The following is a 21624-nucleotide window of genomic DNA, read 5'->3' as shown; positions in this document are numbered from 1 at the left end:
TGTATTTATTTTCCAAAATTATGTATCAGAATTGAATGAAGAAAATATGATATAATAAGTATAATATACCTGGAACTCATTTTTGGAGAAACCCTGCCACCAATATTCTCCATATAGAAACCAGATGGGGATAAGTATGTTTATGCGAGGGTTCATATTTATAGGCATTCTAGTCAACTGCAAAATAAGATCATGCAAAACCAACTCAAGTCAGTTAAGCTAAAAATGTGCAAAAAAACTGAATAAAAGCAGTTTTAACCGGTTATTCAACAATAAAATGCGATAAAGAAGTTTTAAATAGTTACTCTTTTTGTTTTCAATTTGAATTACAACCTTTAGGATAACAAATTATTAACTTAAATACAATTACGATCAAATTCTGATTTGAAAAAAGAGACACCATTAATAATTCACCATGTGATCAAATTAAAGGAAACCTAATTTAAAAAATTCAAGTAAATTAAAAATGAAGTGCTGGATACTAATGTGTAGATCTGTAATCTATATTCTTCAACAATAATATAAATGAAACATTAAAAGGATTCGATTAGAGATTTTTTACAAAACCCAAAATACCTAAAAAAAGAGACGGTTTACAATTTAAACAAAATTATAAAACAATATCCCATGATTTATCTATAAACGCTTGAATCAGGGATTAGGGTTTACCATAAATGTATCTCCAAAGCTGTTGATCGGGAGGAAGGACGGAGGAGGCGGTCTTGTGTCAACGGCTATTGGAGGGGAGAAAGAAATTAGGGATTAGGGTTTGATGAAGATGAACGTGACAGCTGATATGTTTTATTTTATTTTATTTTTGAACTGCAGATATGTTTTATTTGAGGAATTTTATTATTTTTTATAATAAATGATATTTGTTTTGTTTATTTATTTTGTTTAATGTTTAATCTCTGTAACGGTTAAATAAAGAAAAATATTGAGAACATGCCACTTGTCAGAATTTAAAGGAGGGGCTTTCTCTAGATGACACATGTTCATAAATAGCTTTCTTTTATTACTATAGAGATTGTTTATAGGATCTTATAAAAGATTTGAATTTTCTGATATAGTGGTTTTAAAATGTTAAGGGTATTTTGGTCTTCTCCAAATAAATTAACAGAAATTTTAGATGCAGTTAGTGATTTGGATAAAATTGGCAAGAATCGTGAAACCTCAAGGTTCCGGTTGCGAAGAAACTCGCATAAATGACAAAACCTCAGGGACAAAAATGGCACTTTACTCTTTTGGTAATTTTCCTTTAATATTGACAACTTTGCTCTCTAAAATTTCCTAAATTAACTTTTTGTGGAGATATTCATATGAGGTATCTCATCCTAAAATTCACTCACCCAAAAAAAACAAACAAACTATAGTTGTGAAGTTTTTTCTCATCCATAACCAATGCATTCAAAACACGTTAATAATGTTGAGTATTGATTAGTTTTGAATGAGGAACATAGATCCAAATTGAGACTATTATCTTAAATTCCGTTTATGGTTATGTGTCGTACATATTATTCAAAACCAGAACTATCCGATGAGCACCTTCAAAACATTACACATAGATTTATTTGTTTTATATTATCGGGTGCTATGTATAATCATATACTGACAAGTGTCCCAATCAAAATTTTCGCACTCCTTCGATGTTATCAATGTTAACACTGAGAGCAGGCAACCTGAAGTCGATTTCAAGATCTTTAAACACCTTTATCATCTCTAAAATCAACTCACTTCTTCTTTCCCATCGTTGTGACATATAGTGATGGTTTACCACATGCGTAGGCCACACCACCATCTTTAGCGTGTTCATGTCGTCTACGCCTTTTACAACTATTGTTGGATCGTCAAACCAATAATCACTCTTGTTGCTGATATACCTAAAAATAGATAACGCATCATTGACTTATCTAGTTAAATATGATTATAAAAAGGAAAATTGGTTTTAAACAACTATACCCTATTGTTTAGTAACAGTCAAAACTTCACACTTGGCTGATGACAGTCTCAACTAAATGTGTATTTTTTTACAATGGTCCGCGATTAACAGAACCCTAACGCCTTTAGTTGCAAGTCGCCGGAAAAACGTTTTTTATCAGAAAAATCACATTTTTGCTAGAAAACTCAATTTTTTCGACTGAAATCTCTTTTTAACCTTAGATCGGACCTTTATGAACATTTTTCTAGTTAAAGCCTCAGTTATTGAGGTCACCTGAACCTTAAAAACTCTGTCGGGGTCAATTGATGGTGGTGATTCATTGGTGGTGAGTCAATCGGTGGTGGTGTTCATGTTGAGTATTCCAACGAAAAATGTAAGTTTTCTGGCAAAAAAATGTTTTTCCGGCGACCTGCAACTAACGGCGTTAGGATTCTGTTAGTCGCGAACCGTTGTAAACAAATACATCTTTAGTTGAGACCGCCACCAGCCAATTGTGAAATTGTGACTGTTATTTGTCAACAAGGCATAGTTTGAGTTATTTAAAACCAATATTCCTTATAAAAGCTAAAAGCCTGATATTGAAAGTTAAGAATATAAGTTTTGTAGCTTGTATGCATACTTTTTGATCTGTTTTTTTATTTCTTCAATCTTATCTCGCGGTGTAGAGATGTTGATGGAGAATTCAATCTCGTCATCCATTGCGGGGCTACGACTAAAGTTACCAATCGATTTGGTAGCTAACACGCTGTTTGGGTATATAACTTTCTGGTTGTCTGATCTCATAAAGACCGTGGTAAGCATAGTCATCTCATCCACTGTTAGCTAAAACCAAAAAAAACAAGGTGGGATATGAGTAATGAGTTAAAACAAACTTGTACTGAAATAGTTAACCTTTTTAGTTAAGAGAAAACAAGCATGGTTGGGTTAATAAAAAAAAAAGTTTTGTTCATTTCTTTAAATAAATAAATAATCTTAGTTATGATCACAGAAATATTATTAATATTAATATTAATATCATACTAATTAAAATCTTTGAATATAATGTATTCGAAGGTTGTATACTTTAAAAATAAATTTTGTCCGGCTTTCAACTAGGATGATGTCAAAATACTTATGAATTTATTTGTTTGAGATAAAACAATAAGATTGACCAATTAATAAGTAAATAGCTTACCTGCTTGCCATCTACTTCACATCTATCACCAACATCGTAAGGATGCATGATAAATAAGAATACTATAGACTCAAACACTCCCTTTCCAGTGTTACCAATCACATACGCACCAAGGGCAAGTTGAGTTGTGACGAATATCAAGAAATGTGTAACCGGGACACCACATATTATAAGCCAGATGATCGCGATCATAATCACCACAGTCACGTCCATGATACGATGGAGATCATCCACTGCTGTTTTTGTATCGTTGACCGATAATGCTAGAGTCCTCCTTTCTGTATATGCTTCCTTCTTCATTAATAAGAGAAAAATAAATTTGCCACACTAAATTGTGCAGATATTTAACTTTTTTAAAAATATTTGTGTCAAATTATAAATTATGAAATTTTCGTTCTAACTATAAACTAATCGGTGTACACTTTTCGTGTACATAGTTCTAATCAACAAGCGTTTGATAAGAACTTGTTTACCATCCAATGCTTGAAACCGTCCTCGGTTATATGAACTTCACGGATTGATCCAACAAACAGTTCTTTTGCTTTGGAAACCTTTTCTTTACCCAACCGATCCTCCAAATCTCCGATAGTGATATACCTTTTTCAAATTCATAAATCATTAAGACTAATGTTGAACTAGAGTGAACATAGACATAACTCTTAAGATACATTATTGACTTTCTTAATCAAACCAATAAGTAAAAAAAAATAATAAAAAGTTAACGGAATTTATATATTATTTATTTTCTTGAAACTAAAGAACATGTGAAAAGTCAAACAAAGTATATTTTTATCCATAAACCTTTTAACGAGAGTTTACTAAATTAATTCCATTGTTATTAGAATAATATGATTGTTATTAAAATAGTATAATATTCCTGATTATATTTGACATAGTTATGTATTAAAATAATATAATATTTCTGGTGATCTTGATACTTTGATATCAACAAAAACAGAGTAATTAATGAATAACCAAAAATTAAGTCTAAATAATCAAAACTGTTTTCTATTGTAAAAAAAGGTACTGACCAGTTTGTTGTCTACTTGTCTTTTATTTCTATGTAAATTAGATAACTGATATTAGTTTTTTAATGATTTAAGCTTCTTTTGACAATTTTAAGCTGCATCTAAATTATTCAGCATGCCTCTGAAACTTAATCATTAAAAGGCTTTATGAGCCATTAAGAGATGTAACCAAACGCATGATACCTCAGACCGATTCAAAGGTAATCTCTTAATGAAATCATTAAGAGACTACCAAATAACCCCTAAGTGGTTTTACTTATCTCGCTATATATTAGTACTAGCTTTTGAACCTATATATTACACAAGATTTGTCAAATAACCAAAATTTAGGTATTCAATCATACATAATTTAAGGATTTTCTTCTGTATGCATAGATTAATTTTAATATTATCACACACTTCAAACGTTACATATATTTAAATTTTACATTTTCCTAAGGTTAAAATAATGTTTTTAGATGGCATAAAGTCAAATATTGGTAATTACCTAAACATATTAAAAATGTTTAATATAATCAATACGAATGTAAGTTAAATAGTGTTTTATAAACTGCAAGATTATAAATATTGTATTTATTCAACAAAATTTGTCGTGCACACATAATTAAATATCTATTATAAACATAGGTCGCTAATTATTATACAATAATGGTTCGTAAATCATTATTTAACTAATTTTATAATTCATTGTTTGATTTTAAACTTATTATAGATATTCAATCGTTTATATGTTTTTTAAAAATTTCATGTTCAAACTTTCATATTTAATAGTAAAGTTAGATGTGACGGGTTAGTTAATTTAGTGTGATTTAAATTATATTAAATACATTTTTTTTATATGGGTTATAACTAATGGGTTATACCAACTAAATCCATGACCAATTAATAGCATGGATTAAAAAGAGTAAAAATTAGAAAATAAGAATGAAATTGAAGTTAGGACTGAATATGGTTAAAACACATCATCTTTTTGTTTATTAGTATAACTAGATAGGTGGATTAAAAGAGTAAGATTGTTTACTTGGATTGTTGAGTCACGCTTAGATAAATTTCACGAGCATCGTTTGTAACTTTTCGGTATTGGGCGCGCAACGAACACTCGTCCTCTTCCTCCTCATCTGACCGAACGGGTAGATCCTCGTCTACTATAGACAAGCGCGGTAAATCTCCCGCTTGTACAGTTTCTATCATGCGTCTCACTTTTAACGCGGTTACTTTCTTCTTCCCGAGCACCCAACTAGACAACTTAGTATGACCGCACGCTTCCTCTCGGTCTCTCCCCTTAACGAGATCCCCGCCGAGCTTCTTTATCACATATTGCTTGTATAACGACACTTTAATACGTCTAAAGAACGCGATCAAATGGAAAGAAGCCGCGAGAACCTTAACAATAATCGTCTTTAAAAGCCACACAAGCGCGCCCACTATTAAACATACCGTAACTTTTGTAAAAAAATGACGAATATGATTTTTGCGTGCGACAACAAAATGCGATGCAATCACGAATAAACTCAACCAAATGAGGTTTCGGATTGATTTCCTTATACCGTACACGACATACAAAACGCCTATTTTCAAATGAAACTTGGACTCCACTAGTGAGACGATCACTTCCACGACCAGATTAGCGATTAACCTCCCGCATATAATCACTAACACGAGTAATTCCCATTTCCAAACCGCAACATCCCACATTTCTAGCTGTTTTAAACGAGAAATCGAAAGTGAGCATATAAACAATGCTAAAAGTAACAAAAGCAACACCCATTGAGTGATTTGTAGATAGCAGTTTTGCTTTAGGTTGCTCGTGTCTTCGATGATGCAATCGATATTGAAATCGTCTTCCTTGAACCATGCGTAGTCTTGCTTGGGACCGCGCTTTCGTTTCACATTCGAAACATGATCAAGTAGGGGGCAGTAAGCATGAGTTTGTGAAGGTGCATCATCTTTGACCTTGATAAGAACCTCATTTAGTGAGTTGTTGGTTGAGGTTGTGGACCGGTCCATGGGAGATATTGGATGTGGTTGAATGAAGACCTCTTATTGATGCATTTATAGGCATAAAAGACCTTTAACCAGAAGTTGGTATTACAACTCATTACATGATATTAGTCATGACACGAATATAACAGATTTTGAGTTGTCACGTCTTACATGCTTTTGTTTAATAAACATGTTGTTTTCAGAGTGACATGTTTAACCCTTTTAATAGTTTACCTATTAACCTGTAAAATAAAATAAAAGTGGTCAACTTGGCGTGTCTAACCTATTTATTACAATTGGCCAACTCGTCAACATGTCTGACTCGTTTGGATAGACATGTTACACAGTCATGCTCATGTAACACGATTTTCAATGTGTTTGAGTTAGGGCTAATGCCTTTAACATATCTGAATAAATATTTGGGGCCGTGCCCGGGTTTAAAAAATATTCAGGTTTTGAGTTGTCATGTCTAACCCATTTAATTAAACAAGTAGGCCCTTGAATCCACAATTAAAAATAAAAACAAGCCAACTTATCTAGTTTAACAAATTTATTATAACAATCACACGCCTTGTTTAGAACTTTATTATAGCCTATTTACATACAACTCATCAACTTGGTTAACTCATTTAGATACATACGTTAGACGGGTTGTATTCAAGTTACACGATGTTTTAACATATATAAATAAATCGATACAGGGGTTTCTGTAAGGGTCGAGAAACACATGGAAAATCAAGAATAAGAACTTGATTCGTAGAGAACCATAGAGCATGAAACACACTTGTCATTGGGGACTTTAGTGGAGCAAAGGGTAGAATATTAAGTCAAAAAAATTAGTGAATTACAACATGGAACCAAACTCTTCTTTTATTATGCGAATAACATGACCAAATCAATCACTTTATATTTTGGATTAAGTTCTCCTTCAAGGCACACCAACGATCACAAATTAAAGAAAGAGACTTCACTAATGGACCACAAACTTTAAAAAAAAAAAAAAAAATCTTTGTACAGGATTCCAATGGTGTAACAATAACAAGGGAGACATGAATAGACATTTATAGAAAGGAATGGTAAATATAAATAAAAATGATTTTGGATACCATATATATGTCAAATGTCATAAGTTAACTAATACTTATAACAAATTAAGTAAACATCAATATAAATAAGAGAAAATACATTTTTTAAATACTAAATTATTCTAAAACTTGCTAAATATTAATTAAAAAAATGATATTCGTTCTCTAATATTATAAAAAATACGAATTATATTTTATTTTTGTTTTTGAGTCAAATCGGTCTAATTAGAACGACTAGATCTGATTCTGACTGAGGCTAATCACATATGATTGATTCTTAGTAACTAAGCGGAGTTAAAGAAAGTCACATTGACGTCATATATACCCTGTAGCGATTACTTGATGAGTACTCGACTTTCTAGACTTACTTTTACAGCATTACCTATAGTAATTTGTAATTGACTGAAGTTTGTTTCAATTGCTAGTCAAAGTCATACTTGATCCTAATTAAGCAAAGTTTGTAATATTTTTGTGTGTTCACTATTTGTAACTAGAAAGGTTCTCAAAAATGGAGTTGTAGGAAAGACATGAAAAGAAATAAGGGAGATTAAAGAGAAAAACCAAGTGTTGAAATTTCAAGTTGATTTCACTCAAGCTCACTAGCACGTATAAATGCCCAAGCCGAGTCCGAGCTCAAGGCATCTCACCGTACAAAACTTGAGTTGATTTGTCATCTCCCTAGTTTGAATAAGTGTTTTTCTGAGTTTGAGTTGAAGGCAACATGCTCGTTTAGAAAGTCGAGTTGATTTGGCTCTAAGTCCGTTTTCTCATATATAAATGTTTGAGATCAATCTAGTTCACTAGTAAAAAAAACGCGAGTTGATTTGATTTGTTGGCTAGTGTTTGGGATTGCTTATTATTTAAGTGAAAAATGACTTTTTGTTTAAAGGACTTATTAGCTTATGAATTTTTTAAAAGAAGTTTTTTAAAAAATGTTTGGATTAGCTTATGTATTGGGGAAAACCAAAATGACTAAAAAACACACTCTTTTTTAAAAAGAAGTGTAATGGATTTTGAGGATTATAGGGGTGCAATAGTTAATCAAACCCATTAAGTTAATAAGTTACAGATTCCTAACTTTTTAAAACCCCTTTATTTTGCATTCTCTATAAGTTAAAATCCTTAAGGCCTTATGGTTTGCCAAACGCATTATATAACTTATTAACTTTTTAAAAAGTTTATAAGTTATAAGTTGATAAAAATAAAGAATTCCAAACACCCACTAAATAAATCATTTGTTTTTTTTAATTTGTAAAATACAAGAAAATAGTTAAAATGAAATTTTTATTCGTCTCATCCCTTTTAAAATTCTATTGGAAAAAAAACCATAAAGAACCATTCATTTATTGAACAAACACATGTATTGTTCGGGTTAGTAAACAAGCTAAGCCCGAGACGAAGGCAGCTCGGTTTGCTTGGATTTTGAAATACATATGTTTAAACCAAGCAGCTCAGTTTTTCAGCTCGGTTTGAAACCAAGCTGAGCCCAAGCTTGCACTAAAAGCAACAAATTAACATATATGCAAAAAAAACCACCACACAATCTTGCTCCATCTGCTTAATCCTTCATTCGCCATTTACCATTTACGATCCACAAAACCGCAAGAAACAAAACAAATGGACTGAATAAAATGTACTATCACCGAAGATCCTATTCTTTCAAGAATCTTATATAACGAGGTATTTACATATCTATCTAGTATTATTCTACCATGTAACAAAAGCAAAGAGTAAAACATAACGAAAACGAGTTCCAAGTGTCTAAATGAATGATTAATTAATTCGTGCATGCGGTCCAAGTCGAGGGAAGCCGGTTTGAGGCCAAAGACGGCATGTTGCGGACATTAACATCAACAGGTAGCATGCGGTATTCAATATCAAGGTCTCTAAAGACTTTAATCATTTCCTCAACTAAAAGAGCTCGACGTTTCCACCTTTCACCCATGTCTTGGAAGTTCATACGGTGTGATATCCATACCGAGATCTTTAGCCGGTTCAAGTCTTCAACGTCCCTCAGAACAATCGTAGGTGCCGGGTACCAATGATCACTCTTGTTCTCAATATAGCTGAAATAATAACAAAGCCGTTCAGACCATTAATATAGAACGCGTTTTTTATCGTGCGTGCATCTAGTATACTCGTTAATGATATACTAATATATTCAGTTTCGATACATATAAAACGGGTATGAATCTTTTCGAGTAGTCAGACCGTTATCACCCCCTAATACCATACCTGCCTCAAACCCATGAACATTTTTATAATTAATATCATACCCGAATACCCTCCTGCTAGGGGTGGCAAATGTGACCCATGGGTTGTAATAAAATGTATATAATGGGGGGTCAAGCTAAAAAAAATGATTGAAATGGGTCAAAACGGGTTGACATTTCTTGAGTTTTTTTTATGGAACGAGAAAAACGGAGGAAACTTTTTATTTTTTTTTACTTTTTTAGTTTTTGATTTATATTTCGAGTTATGATTTTTTAATTAATTTTTTATTGAGGGGTTTTTGAAATGGGTGGAGATTTCAGAAACCCCTCACTAAAATATTCAAAAAAAATAATTAAAAAATCATAACTCGAAATATAAATCAAAACCTTAAAATGTAAAAAAACTAAAAAAGCTTCCTCCGTTTTTCTCGTTCCACAAAAAAAAAATAAAAAAAAAATCAAGAAATGTCAACCCGTTTTGACCTATTTCAATCATTTTCTTTTTTTAGCTTGACCCATTCTAACCCATTATATACATTTTATTACAACCCAATCAACCCATGGGCCACATTTGCCACCCCTACATCCCGCATTAGGTAATTTTATGGAAAAGAACTGTCACTAAAATAAAACAAGCAGGTACCTTGTAATCCTTTCTTTCATCAAAGAAATCTTTTCTACAGGAGTCGATACATGTATACAGAAATCGATAGCATCTCCCATATCCGGACTACGATAGTAATTAGCAATCGGTTTCGTGGCCAACACGCTGTTCGGGTATATAATTTTCTGATTGTCAAACCTCAAGAAAACCGTCGTTAATATATTCATCTCCTCCACTACCATCTACAATAAAAATCATCAAAATAAACATGATCATAAGTACACGAGTCAAAATTTAATCTTCAAAATAAATTATGATTAAATGTTTACATGAACACTGTCAATTTCACAACGATCACCGACATCAAACGGGTGCATCACGAACAAGAAAATAATGGCCTCGAAAGTTGTCTTGCACGTGTTACCAAACACGAACACGACCAGAAGCAGCTGTGAACTTAGGAATATAAAGAAATGTGTGGTTGCCAATTTAAGTATAAGAAGCCAAATAACAATAATTAAGATCCCGACAACCACGTTTAACATTTGATGAAGTTTGTTTACAGCTGTCTTTGTGTCATTGAGAGATAATGCAAGCGCTCTTCGCTCTCGGAATACATTAACCTGAAAGAGAAATAACATATTATTTTTCAAATATCTTATTCAGGTTATGGTTAATCCCTAACGAGTTAAATGGGTAAGTTTAAAATAATATTAATTTTATTAAACTTAAATAAACACGATTGGAAACATTCGTACCACCCAGTTTTTGAGAGCTCCTTTGCTAATTCCTTTTGTTTCACATTCTCCATCAAAGAGCCGTATTGCTTTCAAAGCTTCATCCTCTCTCAAAAAACGCATCAAATCCTCTAAAAAAATGCGTCTGTCAAAGCAAAATTACAAAAAATGGTGAAAAGACGTTCAACATGAATAATGATCCATCTATACGGTAACATGTCTAACGTTTTTGGTTCTCAATTTTTTTTATAATAAAAATTATAATAATCTTTCGTAAGTCAACCGACCCATATAAAGCTCAGTTATGTTTGTCAATCACAAATTCATGAGACATGACAAAACTCTGGATCCTAAAAATAAAGCTGAGTTGTAAGTAGTTCTCAAGCTTGAGTTTGGATTGGGCTCGTCTCGTTTATAATTAAATAATTATTTTATTAAATCATTTTTATAAGACCATTCTTTTATATATGTTTATATAATTATAATAGCTACTAAACTTAATATATACCGCTTAGCTATTTTTATCATATTTTAATCTATATTAATAATTATTAAGAATAGGCTCGTTTATGCTCGCAAGCCTAACCAGGCTTCTATATGGGAAGCTCGGGCTCAAACTTGTTTATTAACTAAGGTACAACAAAGACTCAAGCTTGGATAGCTCAAGAACAGCTCGGATGTTAAAAGTACTCAATTCAAGCTTTTAGCGAGCTGATCTCGAGTTAACCTAATAAACCGTTTAAAGTTTAAACTGATTTAAGATATTCATTATTTGGTTAAACATTTTGAAAGTTGAATATAGATTTTCAACCATAACCGATAACCAACTTAGGAGTTGAACTCGCTTAAACCAAAACCAACCAGAATTGGTTCCGTTTGAACCATATTGAATTCGTTTTGGTTCGGTTTTTGGGTATCACCGAATAAAATACCTGGCCAAAAAACCCGAAAACCGAACCAATGAACAACCTAATTACAAGTTACAACACGAACAACCGGTCGAAAATATTCGAACACAAAATCGATCAAGACAACATTAAATAAAGATCAAGAACTTACTTGGAGCCTTGTTTAGCCACATTGTTAAAAATTTTCTTGGCTGCAACTTTTGCTTGCTTTTCGTTCGTAATCTGCACCGCAGACTCATCCTCATCCCCGGTCGCACCCTGCAACTGCTCATCTAAAGTAGACAACACGCCCGTACGAACAATATTCATCAACCTTTTCATATTCCAAGCGGATATATTCTTCTGATTCAACCGATGCAAGTGATCAATCGTAATCCCCTCATCAACCTTCTTAGGCGTAACAACTTCCGAAAATTTACCACTTTTACCGGTCATGGGCGGGTTAACATTAGTTCTCGGAGTACCAATAAACCTCCCACTTTTCTTAAATATATTCGCCTTCAAATCGGCCGGTAACGTGGCCCCCGCGCTCTCAAGCTTCTCAACCTCCTCCAACATTTTATATTCTTCCTCGCGCACATGTTGAATCTCAATCAACGGTGGGCCCGATAACGACTCGATCACGTACTGGTTGAACAAAGATTCCTGAATCCGGTCAAAAAACGTGCTCACATGGAACGACGAAGCGAGTACTTTCACCAACAATGTCTTTAATAACCAGACAATCGTCCCAACCAACAGACAAACCCAAACCTTAGTCACATATGGCAAAAAATCCTTCCCGTTTTTTATTCGTTCTTCGACTTTCTCATCAAATATGCATTGCCACGCGATTAAAATCAGCGTTAACCACAAGCAGTTTTGAACTGCTTTTCGCAGGCCGTATACGAAATACAGAACTCGTTTTCGTAACACAAAGTTGCGCTCGATAAATATAACAATAACGCGTATCCCCCAACCCGAAACTAATCTTCCACATACCACAACTAAAAGCATAACCCCCCATTTCCATAATTCAAGATCAAACGCGGTTTTGTGCTTTAAAAATGGAAGTGTGAGTGTGCAAGTTAACGCGGCTAAAATCAAGATCAAACTAAACAACTGAAACAATGTCCATTTGCTATACCTTAATTGCTTATACTCGTCCGGTAAATCATCTTCAAGAAACGGATCATCCTCGTCGATTTCGCTTCCGCCTTTATTCAAAACCCCAGATTTCGACAACCTGCCGGATCTCTGATCCGGCTCGGGCTGATCTAGCAGCCTCGACTTGGTTTTCGTCCTCAACAAGTTCGATTTCGCCCTGAACGAGGCGTTGGCGGAAGCAATGACAACTTCATTGCTTCCGCCAGCAGCTCCGGTCGAACGGCCCGAGACGTTCGACCGGTGCCGAACCTGTTGCGGCGGCTCGACCACTTCCTCGTGGAAGGAAACCCTAACGTCTTTCGGCGTTAGGATTCCGTAGTTGTTCGGACTCGGACTCTCCGCGATCCTCGACAGCGTCGGGGATTGCTGCGGAGAGGCCGAATCCGATGTTATGAAGTCGAATTTGTCTCCGTCGTTGGAGAAGTCATAGCTTGAGTCTCTCCAAACTTTGTTTGGTGGGTAATTTGAGTAGTTGAAGTTTGCCAACTCTACTGCTTCTTTGGAGGAAGAAGTAGTAGTGGAGCCCAAAGAAGCAGTAGTGTCTAGAATTCTTTGGAAGGAGGAGTAGAGCCCAAAGAAGCAGTAGAGCTTGGAGCAGCATTGTGTTCGCCGATGCCCTTTTCGACGTCCGTTGTTTGTTTTTCGTAGTCCGTAGACGGACGCATGGTTGTAACGGAAGCGAGGTCGATGACTTTGTGATCGGTTTGGTTTAGTAAGATTTGGTGTTCGTCTGGGATGGTTTGTGGTGGGTGTGGTGGTTGGTGTTCGGTTGAAAGATTTTCTGAATTTATCCATGTGAATGGAAAGGTTTAAATCGGAGATTTGAGAATAAAATAATGGGTTAATCGGTGGACTGTAAACGAAGCAGATGATGAATCATCAAAGTTACTTATAATAAAGTAGTATAACAAAGAGACGGAACGGACATGCTTTTTGTCTAAGATAATACACCCTTGAGTTTATAATGTTTTGTAAGTTGAGTCCTTTGGGTTGTTTTTGTTCTAGAAACTCCTGATGTTCTTTGATGTTTTTGATGTGACAATTATCAATTTTGTGCCTGTTTGAACCATATTTGAACCAATAAGCTATTTTGATATCCTTGTGACAATTTTTAAAAAAAATGAGTTTTTTATTTTAAGTATATATTGTGTTTACTTTTGTGATGATATCAATTTATGCCCATTTGAACCTTAAAACTATTTTTGATATCCTTGTCAAATTATGAAAATGAGTTTCTTTATTTTAAGTATATATTGTCTTTACTTTTGTGACTTTTAGTAATTTATGATTTGTAGAAACTTAAATAGGTTGTGATATTGGTTTGTTAATTATTATTTGGGTGTAAATTTTAGAAAATTTGACTCCTATAAGTTAATTAAGATTCATATATTAATGAGGCATTGAAGTTTTATTATAAAAACAAAATATATGAAGTATGTTTATTTTTAACTAAAGTATATTTAAAATAAAAGTCCTAAAGTTTAAACTTTGAGTTGTTACATCCAATGCTCACATTGAAGATGCCAGTAAGAAATGTTAAGGTGCATGTGGTAGGACCACTTTACCTTTATCCTACTTTAGAAAGAAAAAAATAATAAAGAAATTGTTATAAATTATAGTTTTACTATTGCTTTTGAAATAGTTGTTTGTAATTTTATTTATATTTATTTATATTTTGATACTAACTTTATTAGCATACCAAATTATATAGAATGCATTCATAACATGAGACTTGATTTTTCATAAAATTCATATCGATAAATAAATAAATGAAATCGACACATTACAACACTGTTTTCAAATTATACATTTATTTTATTTACTTCTAAAATACTTTTTCGTAAAAACAAAATCGTACCGAATATAATACCTTTTTAGATACAATATAATTTTGGTAAAAACATATACCAAAAGTTGGATAAAATTATGCGACAAAATTAATGCAAAAAATAACATTGTGTCATAAAATCCATACCTTTTAACGAAAAAGGAATAAAATGTATTAAAAAGGGAAAAACAATACAGATTTTGTGAAGTATAGATGATTGAGGGACCTGTTTTGTATAAATTTTTATGGTTTCTTTTTAAAAGGGGAGAAAGATTATTTAGATGTATATTGTTGATGGTCCGATCATGGACGTACAGTTGTCAACTTGGTTTGTATTTGTCGGGAGGCCGCGTTTACAAAACAGTGCAAAATTATTGCACGTCTTCTTTCTACTTATAAAAAAGGTGGTACCAAATTTTATAATATATTTCCCCATATATGTTTATAAAGTTTTAATAAAAAAATCATTTCTAAAAAGTGAAGATACCAAATTTTATTTTATTTTTAAAAACATATTTTTTATTAATAAAAAAGGATCCAATTACTATAAATATGTTTTTTTCTTTTTTTAAAAAAAAGCATATTGTATGTTTATATTAAAATATTTTGTCTTATAAGAGCAAAATATTAGTTAAATCTACTAAAAATAATATATATTACGACATATATTATCTTAAATATCATTGTTTCTGAAAAAATGAATGAAGATGATCGGATAGATCAATGACCATTAATGATTCAAATTGACATTAAAAAAAAGTAAGTGTTCAACTGGTTTTATACATTTTTACGTAACTTTTGTTTTGCAATAAAGTTTTTCTTGTATGTATATAAGGAGATTACGACTATCTACATTAAAGTTTATCCATGCCTAAGATATCAAAATAATTAAGTAAATTCATGTAATAATGTCAAATTTGTAAAAGATCATAACAAATAATTAAGCACGTATCTCTTAAACAATAACAAAATGTGTGTTGAGATAAATAAAATAGATTAACAAAATAGTGTCCCTAAAGGAAAAATAGAAAGTAATTGTAACAAACTTTTAAGTTGGAAACCGCATAATCAGTTTTATTTAGCGTTTAACAGAGAAGAAAACGAGAGTAACTTTTTTTTTACTTTTAAACGGCCAACAAACATAAAACGCCCAAGTATTTTGTACAAGGTGGTCCAATGGCAAAAGACCAGCGCCATCTGGCACAATCTAGCCATACGAAGCCCTTAAGCATCTCTAAGTTATCTCCAGTTATGGGGAAAACCCACCGGCCGAAGGCCCACTGGTAGTAAACCCAGGCGTCCTCAGGATCGAACTGAAGATCACAAAGATCTCAGTCTTCCTTTATCGAGCCACTCATGCTCCTAAAGTTTGTAAGTAAAGATTGAACTTGAGTCTACAATAAAAAAATTTATGCTTCCTACAACTACACTACATTACTACATTGATAAGTACCCATTTATATGTATACATAATGGGATTAGGATGAGACATGGCTATTCAGATGTAATTTTTTAGTTTATCTTATGTAAGATGTCACAATGAACAACTTCATCAACTTATGTCGAAGATGTAAAAAATCCTGAAACTAGACAACAAAATCTTGTGTTTACATAAATAATTACAACAATAAAATAATGTTCGTACCGGAAAATGAAATGGTAAATATAAAAAACAAGAGTTTAAACGATCTCAAATATAATGTTTTTAATGTAGTTAATATAATATTATAAATTATATAGTTCTGTTTTATATTTATACTAATTACGTTTCATTAATTTAAATCTCTAGTGGGTAATCGCATTACTGCCAATTTATCAACGCTCATGCATGAATAAATGAATTTATGTATCTTTTTATGTATAGTTATTATTGTCTAAATCCTTTAATTAATATTGTATTATTCGTTTAATTTTTAAAGTAAATTATATCTTGTTCTAAATCACATTTTGTTGAAACTTTCAAAACATAATTCATTAGCTTTTGATAATTTTTTTAACAACGAATTGCTTTTAATCCTTGTCGTTTATAGAACTTAAACCAAGAAACCCCTCATCTCAAATTCAGGTGTTTAAAGGCTTTGTATTTATAATGGACAACCAAGTCACCGACCCCATTAGTAGCTTTTAATCAACCCATCACTCACCCGTCACTCTTTTAATCTTTAATTTATTTTTCAAAATGTTTTTTTTTTTGCTACTAATAAGTAAGGTTATGCATCGGTATTCATTTATAAATTGTAAAGTATAACTTTCATATACAACTTTTAACTTTGTAATGGATGCTTTAAATTATAACAAATGAGTCTAGTTTTAAATCATATTCTATTCAGCTACTAAGATTTTCCTATGCGTCTCTTTCATTTCATGAATTGTGACCATCTCTTTTTGTTTGCATCTTGATTAAAAAATTTGGTTTATTTTGTTTTTAGCTATTTGAAACCTTTTATAACCAAAGCAACAACTTATTAGCTTTTTAATCACATTTTAGTAATATTAACTCCTCGTATATCACATCTATTGTTAGTTTTATTAAGTTTCTTTCTCTTTCTATCATTTTTAAGTTAAAAACCTTATTTATATATTTTCTTTCAAAGAAGGACGTACACGATACTCAAACGAGCTACCAAATTGTTAGAACTAAATGACAACGATAGTAGTTAGGATGTAAAAGAAGATATTTGAGTTGAGCAAGTATCATCGACCATCAACAGCAGGGGAGGTTTTAAGGGTAGGTACAAAATTTTTAAAAAAATCCTGATATTATATATATATTTTTTAGGATTCCGACTCACTAAGTCACTATTTTTATAATACTCAAACACTTTATTAGCTAAGTTTTTTAAATTACCTAAAAGCTTAGGTCCATAAAATATTGAATAGACTCATCCCTTTTAATTAATCAATAAAATTTAAATAAATTAGTTTATCGCTATAAACTATTGCCATAAAATATTGCTTCTAATATCATGAGTTTGCTAATTATTATGTATATTGCTATAACGTTAAACGTCGTTTAAAAAAATAGTTTGTGTTGGCATGTTTGTTGGTACATAAATGTCAGTAGTTCATAGTCTAGCGTTTGTAATCGAGTCTGTAATGTAATTATGTTTAAGTTTATGTTTATGTATGTAAGCGAAGTTGTCAACAAGTTCGCTTAGGCGAACTTGTTGAACAAGCGAAGTTGTCGACAAGTTCGCCTAGGCGAACTTGTTGAACGAGCGAAGTTATGGACAACTTCGCCTGAACATATCGAGCGAAGTTGTCGTGTCTATATATACTGTAGCCGACGGATTGTTTAGGTTACGAGAGAGGAGTCAGTTGTTGAGTTCAGTGAACGTGCCGAGAGTCTGTAATAGACGTGTTTCAAGTTATAATATATAACGTGTTCGTTTGTATCGCGTGTGATTGTTTTACGTATTCTACGCTCGTAACTACCTACGCAGGGATTCCGCACCTACGTAGATAGCGATATCCCGTGTAAGATCCGTCCGGGAACCTACAATTGGTATCAGAGCTTTGGCTCGATTGTGTGGTTCGGGATTTCACGCGGGTGTAGAAAACGTCTCGTTTGACCTATTCGCGGGACGCGTTTTCGTTGATATTGTGTTATACTCACCTTATACCGTCATATTCAAGCCGTCACACCGACCGGAAACTGCTAAATCGTCGAAAACAGATCTGAATATTTTCAGTGTTCTTCGGGCGAAGTTGTTGTTCTTCAGGCGAAGTTGCCGACGCTGGAAGTAGGGTTTCGGCGAAGATATAAGGTTGAGCGAAGTTATCCACAACTTCGCCTACCTCATAAGTTCGCCTAAGCGAAGTTATCCTCAACTTCGCTTACCTCCTAAGTTCGCTTATCTTAAGCGAAGTTATTCTCAACTTCGCCAAGTCACGCGAATTTAAGGATTTTCCAGCGAAGTTAACACTTAAGCGAAGTTATCCTTAACTTCGCCTATAGTACTGTTTGGAAGAATTTTTGTTTTTTCGGGTTTTTTTTTTCTTGTTTTCGAGAAGATGTCGCCGATTAACATCTCAGAGTTAGTCAAAATGGAAGTTGAAGCGGGGTCGGCTACTAAGGCCCCAAGGTTGATGAAAGGAACCGACTTTGTGGCGTGGAAGGATAGGTTCATTCAGTATATTAAATACCAGGATGCAAAGATGTGGGTGTGCATCCAGGATGGATATATTCCACCGACAATGGAATACGAAGGTCGGGATGTGATAAAGAAGTACAGCAAGATGGAGGAAGAAGAGAAGAAGATGTATGAGGCCGAGAGCAATGCCCATGCTGCAATTACTATGGCTCTTCCTCAAGAGATTCTCCATACATTCCGGAAGTACACTTCTGCACGAGAGCTTTGGGATGCTCTTGAGAATAGATTCGAAGGGAACGTGGGTATTCGTGCCTCGAAGATTAAGCTGTTAAAGACCCAGTTTTCTGTCTTCAAGTATTTGAAGAACGAATCGCTCGATGATATTATCACCCGATATTATCATTTAATGACAGAGCTGAACAAATATTCTATTGCTTACAGAGAGGAGGAAATAGTTGAGAAGCTTCTCGATGCTCTCCCACCGAAGTGGGAAATGTACACTGTTCTAATGAGGGAAGACAAAGACTTTCCTAATTATGACTTGGAGACAGCAGTAAACAAGCTCAGAACCTTTGAGCTTAATATGGTTCGTAAAGAGACACCAACGGATCAGGTTCAAGACCCTGGTATGTATGGTGCCAAAGTTAACTCAGGCTCAAGTTCGAAGTCTGAATCTGCTGCTTACTACTCCAAAGGAGAGTCAGGTTCTAACTCTTCTCATGAAGGAAATGTGTCAGTAAACATGAACGGTGATGTTTGCTTTGTTGCTGGAGGATCAAGTGCTTCGAAACCTCAAGCATCCAAGAGTAGTTTCTCTCCCAGTGCTTCAAGCAATAACTACACTAAGATGCCAATGAGTGTCAAATCTGCTGAAGAGCAGTTTGCACTCTATGCATCTTTTATTGCTTCTTACGAGAACTACATACAAGGGAAGATTGTGGACCCTGCTGCTTTGGAAGAAGACTATGACCAGATCGATCCTGATGATCTGGAGGAGATGGATCTGCAGTGGCAGATGGCGATGATAGTCAGAAGAGTGAAGCGTTTCATGAAGAAGACTGGCAGAAAGTTTGTAGGTGGAAAGCCAGGATTTGATAAGTCAAGGGTGAGGTGTTACAATTGTCAACAAAATTGACACTTTGCAAAGGAGTGCACTAATGTACGTGTAGAACGTAGTCAGAGGAGGACTACACAGCAAAGTGGAAATAACAATGGGAATAATGCCATGATGTCTGATGCTGGTGAATACAACTGGAACATGTTCTCTGGAGAACTCTTTGAGCAGGCACACATGGCGAAGGTTGCAGCTGAAGAATGTATGAAAGCTGCTGAAAATGAAAAAGCTTTCATGGCTAATGACCAGAACTCCGAGGTATGTACTAAACCTATCTGTACTAAATGTGAGAACATGTCTGAACAGCTTGCTACAATTACTGATCAGTATGTTAAGTTGGATGCCGAATTTAAAACCTTGAAAGAAGATCATCACTTCACAAAGACAAGAGAAAATAATTATAAAATAAAAATTAAAGCTTGTGAAAAAGACGTTAAAAGTTTAAAAACAAAATTAGCTGAGAAAATTGATGTGATCGATCTAAGCTACGAGGTTTTAGAAGAGAAAACCAAGTTAATCGCTGAGAAAGAAAAACAGATTGCTGATCACCAGGTAAAAGTGGTGGAACTAAATAGGAAACTGGAGCAATTCCGGAATTCCTCTGCTATTCTTGATCACCTCGTTAGTGATCAAGGTTCCTCACCTAAGAGGGGAGGAATTGGTTACCATGAGGTTCCACCACCTTATAACCATAATTATACTTTCAATCCTAGTGTTCATGAATCTGTTAATTTTGTAGCTGATCAGACAGGTCCTGCTAAGGAAACTGGTAAAGTACCGGAAGTTAGTAAAGGCGAAACAAGTTCGCCTGTCTCAAAAGTTAAAATTTCTATTTCAAGTCCAGTCTCATCTGATTCGGATAAGTCATCCAAGTCGGGTAAGACAAAAGAGAAGGAAGTGTTACTCACTAGTGGAGAAAAAGTTAAATCAACTAAAAGGAGTACTCCACTCAACCCATATGTCCCACCTTATGTGAGACGTACGGTTGGTAATACTGCCTCCACATCTAAAACATCTGCTGAAAAGAAAGCTGAACATAGGTGTTGTTTTAGATGTAATCAAACAGGGCACCTTGTTGCTGATTGCCCTCTGAAGCAGCGTTTCAGAGAGGTGAGGCCCTCGAAAACTGAGACTAAGGTTTTTGGTAATCGTTTAAATGTTAAAAATGAAAACCATTCAAATTTGAGAGATAATACAGGTTTTCAAAGAAACACATCTCGTTTTTACACTACTAATAACCAAACCAAATGCTATAATTCTTTTGATTCTCTTAATGTACGTCGGTTTGGTTGGCCTCACTATCAGTCTCCAAGGAGGTATCCTGTTAGGACTCGTGGAAATTTTTCTAATGCTAACTTTGGTCAGCCAAGGTGTGTGAGTTCTGTTAAGAAGGTTAATCGACCCAAGACCAAGAGGTCTTGGGTCCCCAAATTTTAATAATCTCTTTTGTTTGTGCAGGAACAGTTGAACAGGGCTTCCAATAATCTTTGGGTTGTGGACAGCGGCTGTTCCCGGCACATGACTGGTAACAAGGATTTGTTACAAGATTTAAAACCTGTTCAAGGAGCAAGAGTCAGTTTTGCCGGTGAGAGTGGAGGCAAAATAACAGGAAGGGGTACGGTAACTAACGGGAAGATGACGTTAGAAAATGTGAACTTTGTTGAAGAACTGAAGCACAATCTGCTGAGTGTGTCGCAGATTTGTGATAAAGATTATACCGTACACTTCACGAAGACTGATGCGATTGTGTTGAAGCCTGGTTTTCAAATAC

The 21624-nt window shown here is 33.9% G+C and overlaps 2 protein-coding genes across 2 annotated transcripts; both read right to left on the bottom strand.

Annotated features, from left to right (window-relative positions):
- Positions 1 to 1624: 1624 nt before the first annotated feature.
- Positions 1625 to 6148, bottom strand: LOC143620845 (mechanosensitive ion channel protein 6-like). The gene is made up of 5 exons (XM_077092441.1): positions 5163 to 6148; positions 3587 to 3710; positions 3114 to 3407; positions 2559 to 2761; positions 1625 to 1880 (listed from the first exon to the last, which is right to left on the bottom strand). Exons 1-5 carry the CDS (start codon positions 6146 to 6148, stop codon positions 1625 to 1627), a joined length of 1863 nt encoding a protein of 620 aa, XP_076948556.1.
- A 2700-nt stretch (positions 6149 to 8848) lies between these two features.
- Positions 8849 to 13612, bottom strand: LOC143620803 (mechanosensitive ion channel protein 6-like). The gene is made up of 5 exons (XM_077092408.1): positions 11823 to 13612; positions 10785 to 10908; positions 10356 to 10649; positions 10066 to 10268; positions 8849 to 9275 (listed from the first exon to the last, which is right to left on the bottom strand). The coding sequence occupies exons 1-5, from the start codon at positions 13610 to 13612 to the stop codon at positions 8987 to 8989; spliced, it is 2700 nt and encodes an 899-aa protein (XP_076948523.1). The 3' UTR covers positions 8849 to 8986.
- Between the last annotated feature and the right edge of the window lie 8012 nt (positions 13613 to 21624).

This window comes from Bidens hawaiensis, unplaced genomic scaffold (assembly GCF_021521415.1).
Source record: "Bidens hawaiensis isolate Kalapana, Puna unplaced genomic scaffold, B.hawaiensis_p1.1 tig00002717_1, whole genome shotgun sequence".
In the NCBI taxonomy this organism is placed as follows: domain Eukaryota; kingdom Viridiplantae; phylum Streptophyta; class Magnoliopsida; order Asterales; family Asteraceae; genus Bidens; species Bidens hawaiensis.
The sequence above is the reverse complement of the archived record's forward strand: the minus strand, read 5'-3'. Positions and strand labels throughout refer to the sequence as shown.